Source organism: Leptosomus discolor, chromosome 11 (genome assembly GCF_034619465.1).
Source record: "Leptosomus discolor isolate bLepDis1 chromosome 11, bLepDis1.hap2, whole genome shotgun sequence".
Taxonomy (NCBI): Eukaryota; Metazoa; Chordata; class Aves; order Leptosomiformes; family Leptosomidae; genus Leptosomus; species Leptosomus discolor.
The window spans coordinates 2,083,255-2,090,569 of NC_141401.1; the positions used below are offsets into that span (position 1 = coordinate 2,083,255).

General features: G+C 47.7%; 1 protein-coding gene across 1 annotated transcript in view; it reads right to left on the reverse strand.

Annotated features, from left to right (window-relative positions):
• Positions 1-7,315, reverse strand: part of MAP2K5 (mitogen-activated protein kinase kinase 5) — a 136,802-nt gene extending 129,487 nt beyond the window's left edge. Inside the window, exon 1 of the mRNA XM_086471513.1 lies at positions 7,181-7,315. Coding sequence (XP_086327639.1) covers positions 7,181-7,315 — 135 coding nt within the window. The remainder of the gene's footprint in view (positions 1-7,180) is intronic.

The following is a 7,315-nucleotide window of genomic DNA, read 5'->3' on the forward strand; positions in this document are numbered from 1 at the left end:
TGCAGTTTAAAGAATTGATTTTGTCCGTAGGTTATAGAAAAAGGAACATCTAACTCATCGAAGTTAGTCATAAAAACAGAGGTTTATGAATGGCTTTTTACTTAAGAAAGCACGTTTTCTCTCTCAATCCTCCTGCTTACATCACCCCAATTGCTCCTCTCCACCTTCAAACAACTGCCCTGGTCCTCCCTCCCACCGAGGGTAACCTCATCACACAGCTCCATCTCCTGCCCTGCCTGCAGCTTCCATCAACAGGGGAACAAACAGCTCCAGCCGGCTTTAGGGCTGCCATCGTGAGTTAAAACAACACCCGTGAGACTGAACCAATTTTTGTTGCTTTCAGCCCACAACCGCCCGGGAAAGCGGTGGGACCCAGCAGCCGCGCCGAGCTGCCCGCTGCTGCCTCGCCAAGCAGCGCTGTGTCAAGATACTCTCCGCTCCATGCAAGCCGGGAAGTTTGGAGGGCTCTTCGTCATTCTTAACTGGAATTGAAACTTCTTCAAAAGTTGGTAGACTGGAGGAAATAAGGTTAAAATACCCAAAGAAGTGAAGGCGTTGGGACGATGCCGTGCAACCCCTTTCTCAGGGGATGTGCAACTCACACACACAAGCCCATCACAGAATAGACCAAATATTTCCCAGTGTTATATGTCTCTGATCCAAACCAGCATTTTTTAAGCTAATACAAGCCTTTCCTGTACAACTAAACTGAGAGGAGGAGAGCTTTTTTTTTTTTGCTTTCTTTTTTTTTGGCCTTTACATACAGCGTTTACTCAAAATTCAGTGAAAAATAGCTGCTCAGACTGAAGTCACCCTGGCCTCCCAGCGTATGTGCTGTTGTCAGCCTTTGCGAGGCTGCAATATGTCATGTTAGGGCACAGCATAAATGCACAGCATGGTTTTTTTTCCTTCCTGCTGCCCGATTTCTCATGTCAGACAATCGCTCCACTGACAGTGTCACAAAGTGATTAGAAATTAATGAACAACAATATTTATTGTAGTGCATAACACTGCGAGAGCATCTCGGGGTGCTAAGCACACCCCCCCCTCCCCATATCAAAGCTTTAGTGATCACGGTCCTGTCACTTTTATTTTCTCTATTTTTTCATTTAGTCTAAAAACAGGAAATTCAACATTCGGTGCAATGTTAAAGAGACACAATGAACACAACGAGAAAGCAGCAAAAGCAACCTAAAGATTTCCACAGAGCTCACTGAAGCAAATAGTATTTCTAAAACTTTCTCATGTTCTTTTCACTTGAGATGCTAAAATAAATCGATAGTATGCAATTTAAACTATTAATTGTATACAAAATATGTGCAACACAGCTTGTCTAATTATGTAGATTGTAAATTTGTGGAGCCAATAAAAAGGTAAAAGAAAAAAAAAAAAAAGACCAAAAAACCCATTGCCATGTTAACAAAAATTCTTCCATTTAAATAATTCTGCATGGTCTGACAGCGCTGTCGGTCCTCTGTCAAAAGCCAGCCAAGCTGGACCCTCTGTTCCTAACAAGAAATTAAAGACTTGTCTAAACAGAAGACTGTAGTGTTAACTAATTATTTCTAAATCCATTTAGTTAAACATTGAAGATTCCTCAGCAAACACACTTTAATTGTGTTAGATTTAAGCCACTTGTAAAGTGTTCTTACGTGGGCACACAGATGCTTCTGTGAAATGGATTTAGAACTTGTTATCAGAAAAGGACCCCAGTTCCGGGGTATTTAAAAAACTGTATTTAAGAGGTGCGTAAGCACGGCACCGAGACAGAGCCAGTTCTGGCGGCCCCAAACGCCTGCTAGCAAAGCTCCAAGACTCCCAAGGGTGCGAGAGCACTGACACAGTGATGACAAATTCTGACACTCCCCTCTTCACCCATTCAGAACAACCTTCTCTATATATTGGGACTTCTTTAAAATGAGTGATCACCACACAAATAAATTTAAGAATTATGCACCATAACTCTGTCTTACACTAAATAAACAGCTGAAAGGAAAACCCTACCAACAACTACAAAAACTTTGCTCTCGTCAACTTTCAATATTTCTATTAAATCAAAGCATCTGAGAAAAACTAGCCTTGCGGCGAGTGGGAGAGAGGGAAATTCCACCATTACTCTGTTGTTACCATAGTATTTTCATCAGCCACATAAGATTTCCATGCTCAAGCATCCAGCAGACCTCTCAGTGACCCAAGCTTAAAGGATTACTCTAAATTTCCACAGATTATGCACGCATGACGATTTTCTACTATCACAACAGAGATCACAAACAATAAAATACTCCAATTTGTAGGCATTGTTCAAGTGGGCTCTCATACATGATAGCTTCTATTCTATCTCACAAAACTGAAAAGCCTCTAACAGTGAAGGGAAAAATTAGGGAACAGCAGCCTAAACAGAAACTCCATCAAATCTGCTCTCTAGAAGAGCTGTGGAGCACTTCTCTCTCGGGCGAGAATGCAGAAAATGTGAAAGCACTGCTTTAAATAACAGTGTAAATATTGAAACCACGGCCCTCACTCCCGTTCCAGTTAAAACTTGGTTTATCTCAGTATGACAGCATGAAGTTATCCTGAATTAACACCAAGTGCTTAAATACTCCAGTGACAGCCAGGACAAACGAATCTAGACAGCCTGATGAAAAAAATAAGCTTATTGTAATTCGTTTAGTGGTGCCTTTAAAATAAATCTGTTTACTGGTAACTTACAGGTCTGCAGAGCTGATACACACAGAACATATTTAAAGTGACAATATGAAGAACAGCTCGTAGCACCCACTTTAAGAAAGCAATCAAGAAAATGCCTAACTAAGGCATACAAGCAGTGCCACTTCCACGGGTCAAGCACCATCCTACTGCATCAAGGCCAACCACCAGCACCAGCCTGCAGGTATCAGGCCTGCTGGTTTGAACGCCGGCTACACAGCTTGGCATCTGTCAAGGCTCCTCCGAGAGACAGAACTACAGCAGTTGAAAATTAAGAAATGTGTCATTTAGTGTGTCAGATGTTGCACTGAGCGTCAGACTCCTGACTCCCAACAGGTTGTTCTGTGGCTAAGGACAGGATATTTGGTGACTCTATACCACAGCTTCTTCTCTGAAAAAGGGAGATGAAAATAATCTTGCATGCCAGCCTGAAATCCTGCAAGGCTACACTCATAGAAACATTAGGTTGGAATAGACCTCTAAGATCATCAAGTCCAACCATTGACCTAAAACCCCCATGCCCACTAAACCGTGTCTACAAGTGCTCCATCAACACGGTTTTTGAACACCTCCAGGGATGGTGACTCCACCACTTCCCTGGGCAGCCTGTTCCAATGTTTGGCTACTCCTTCAGTGAAGAAATTCTTCCTAATGTCCAACCCAAACCTCCCCTGGTGCAATTTAAGGCCATTTCCTCTTGTCCTATCGCTAATGCTCATTTCTATTCACAAGGCTGTTCACTTCTAGGATGCTAAATTAACAAAAATCCGTGTTTAAAAAAAACCCGCGCTGATCTCAAAGATAATTTTACGGGGCTTTCTTAATACAAAGCAGAACATTGGACCTACCTTAGAAGGATGAACAGCCTTACTACATGGCTAATTCAAGGCTCCCCCATGCCCCCAGTTTCCACTGATGCTAAAGACCTGGGGGTATGCACCTGGGTTTTGGAACTGGCTAGCAAACGGGTTTCTGCAGTTCAAGGCAGGACGGGACTTCCCACCAAACCACTTGGACTGCAGGTACACGGCGCAGGCTCAAGCCTGCCGTGCTCTGGACGGCACCACAGAGCCAGTGCAGTGCTAAACGGGGCAAACTACAGGGGCCATGTGGAGCTTGGCTGTGCCCCAAACTGCAGGAGCTGAGAAAAAAGGGGTACCTTGCATTCCTGTGTCTTCAGTTTAGAGAGGCATGGACAATAAGGGAAACAGTGGGGCCTCACTGGATTATCACTATTCAGTAATTTACCTTAGTAGGGAACGTCTCATTTCTCCACATTATCTTTAATTGATACTCTTAACACATAAGCCCTCTGTAATTGCCTACCAGGTGAGTGGAAATCACAGTGAAGGCAGAAGGACAACAGAGGACTAGGTCAGCCCCACTCCTGCCCTCCCCAGCCACACATGGGGCCAGATCTACCACGTTCCAGTGTATGGAGCCTTACTTCATTTAATTGCTGTGGTTACCAGATAAATGAAGTGCATGTGCACGCTGTGATGGCACCTCTTGAAACACAGACAAACGAGGGCCTTGAGACAGTTCAGACCTTATTAAACAACTTCTTCTCTTAAGATTTCACAGTCCACAAGAGAGGGCTTTGACATGAAAATGACAACCATCGAGCGGTACTACTGCACGGCCGCACTCCCAGCTGAACACTGTCACCCACCATTCCACCTGAGACTGCCACTGATGGGGAGAAACGTGTCATCCCCCACTGACTCACCATACATGACCCAATGCTTCCAGTTTGGACGGAGGTACTGCTGTCACCGCTACCCTCACCGCAATAGCCTAACAGAGGGTAACTGAAAATTACCATCACCAGCACAGATGTGACCTGATGTAGAAATCTGTCCACTTCCACTCAACAAAGAGCTGGGACGTTTCAACCCAGGAACCGTTCATATTCTTCTGTGTGGAATTAATGTAGTGTGCAGATGGCTGGAGACAGACCTGCGTCTGCAGAGGAGCTGGGTGAAGCGAACCACAGGTGAGCTGCGGCAGCCGCACCTTCCCAAAAATACTGTTAACACAGTGATCTCAACCTGCACCACATAGAAGAGCCAACAGCACCCGTGGCCACTCACCCACCGCAGCTCTCCATAGCGCTCTGCTGTGCTAAACGGAACAACTGCAGAAGGGTGTGCTCCCCGCTTCAGCAGCTCTGCTTGGCTGGGGTAGAAGCGCCTACACAGGCATCAGGGAAGAACATCCCTGGGAAGAACATCCATGACCACTGAATGTGAGCATAATGACAGACACTGGGATTTTGTAAGAAAACCAGCAATGTATGCTCCTGTCATATTCCACCATTATCTACTGACTGGAGAAACTACCACTTAGGACGTGAAACAAGAAGCTCAACCTGCTCACAACTCAAAAACCACATTTTAAAAAGTTCAGTAGATCTGCTAGACAGCTGCAAACAAACAGCTAAGGTAAGCGTCAAAATCACAAGCGGAGGGGAAAGACTCAGAAACCTCCTATTTTCTCCATGACTTCCACAGCGACGCAGAACAAGATGAGCGTCCCGTTAGCCAAGCCTGCCTGCAGTTCTTGGCCTTTGAGCGGGGATGGTTTGCCCAGGTAAATTCGAGGCTTGCTGATCACAGGAACTGCCCATCTAGTGGCAGGAAGAAGGCTCTGCAAGACCTGCTATACCACAGTCCCTCTGCTTTGATTTGTCATACCTATTCCGTGACAGATCCCCTACATAACTGCCTCCCTAAACATATCAGCAGTGAAAAACAGAGTCCAAGCTGAAGATTTGCCTGGCATGTCCTCCTCCCTTACCCTTTCACACTTAAGAGTGGCCACAGCTCTCAGGAAGCATCACTTCCACATCACTGGAGGTTACTGCAGGCGTTGATGACTTTGGGTGCTCCTCCAGATCCCATGTTGTCCATCGACCACAAAGAAGCGCTCCAGATGTCAAGGGCTCTGTCAGGCTCTCTTCTCAGTACGCTGCAGGCAATTATTCAAACTCCTCGCAGCAAGGCTTCGCACTAGACTCGAGTTCAGCACTTTGCCCTGATACAACAAATAATTCAACGCAGGTAAAGCCTATCAGAGCTACTCCAACAGCTGCACAATGGTACTTCTGCTTATTTGAGATCTGGCTCCAAAAGGCATGCTGTCTCTTTGACCATATCACACAAGTTCCTTTTAAATTCAGGTCAAAAAGTCAAACACTGGTCCCAACTGCAACCTGATGGAGCAACTACAGGAGCTACAACAGAAATTGTAGGTGCAGAGCCTGACATGTAAGATACCTCTGACCACTGAGTTACAGCTGTGCTGCCTGAAGCCCTCTCTGGGCTCCACACCTCACTGCTGCCCCAAACGAAGACTCCTGGAGCACCTGTAGGGCCACAGGCTCAGAGTAAGCCACAGGCTCAGAGTAAGCCATAGGCTCTGGTGTCTTCTCAGTAAAATGCAACCAGTTGAAAGAGATCTGCAGAATCTCTCTCCAATACTAATAACAAAATAAATTAAATATGCACATGAACTGTGGTACAGGAAGAATTTTTTTAAAAGAAGCAGGGGCACACGGAATCTCTAGCAGAGATGTGCTATGTAGGAATGATGAGGGCATCCTGAAGAAAATAAGAACGATCTGCCCACAAGGATTAGACTTTTCTTTGGGCTAAGGATGCGATCAAGAAGAAACAATAAGTGACACAAATATCCGCTGCTATTTCTGAGGCTCCTTGTATACTCGACATGCAGAGGGGGAAAAAAGAAGGCAGGCAGGGGTGGAGGGCAGTTCAGATGCCACCAACCCACAGCAACGGGCAATACCATCAAAAGCAAGCACAGCTCCAGCCCACGTGCGGAGCGCACGGTCACGGCGCCTGAGCCAGGGAGGCTTCCGAACGACGACTTTGTCAGTCACCCTGAAGCGATGCCTTGTGACTGCCCCATCACGCCAAGGCATGGGGACACCGCTGGGGACACCGCACCTTCAGGCGTGGGGACAGCGCTGGGGACAGCGCTGGGGACACCGCACCTTCAGGCGTGGGGACAGAGCACCTTCAACCCCTCGGAGGGACAGCTGGGACCGCTGCTCTGTGCTGGGGGTCATCTGGCCACTTCACCGCTTCTCCCTACAGGAGAGCAAAGCCACCCCTACTGCTGCACCCTAAAACACGGGGAGGGGGCACCGACGCTGCCCCAGGCCCGTGATTTTTGTCAGCCTTTCCCAGAACCACTTTCCTATTAAAACTTTCAGGCGCAGACACGAGGCGGCAAAAAAGCCCGTCCCTGCAAAAAGTAAAACAAACCACCTTTCTTCCTCCAGGGAGGGTTTTTGTCACCGCTTTCCCCACCCGACCTGGGTGACGGGTCGGTGCTCCCGGAGCCGCAGACCCCGGAGCGCCGCGTCCCCTCGTCCCTCTCCCGGGCAGCGCCGGGGGGGGGGGGGGGGGGGGGGGGGCGTCCCGGACCGGCCGCCCCCGCCGGGACTCACCAGCACGTCCCTGAAGAGCAGCTGAGGCGCCGAGTGAACGGTCCAGTCGACGGCCCCGCCGTCGGGGATTTTGATGCGGATCACCAGCGCCTGGCTCTCCATGGCGCGGGAGGGGCCGCAGAGCAGCCAGAGCAT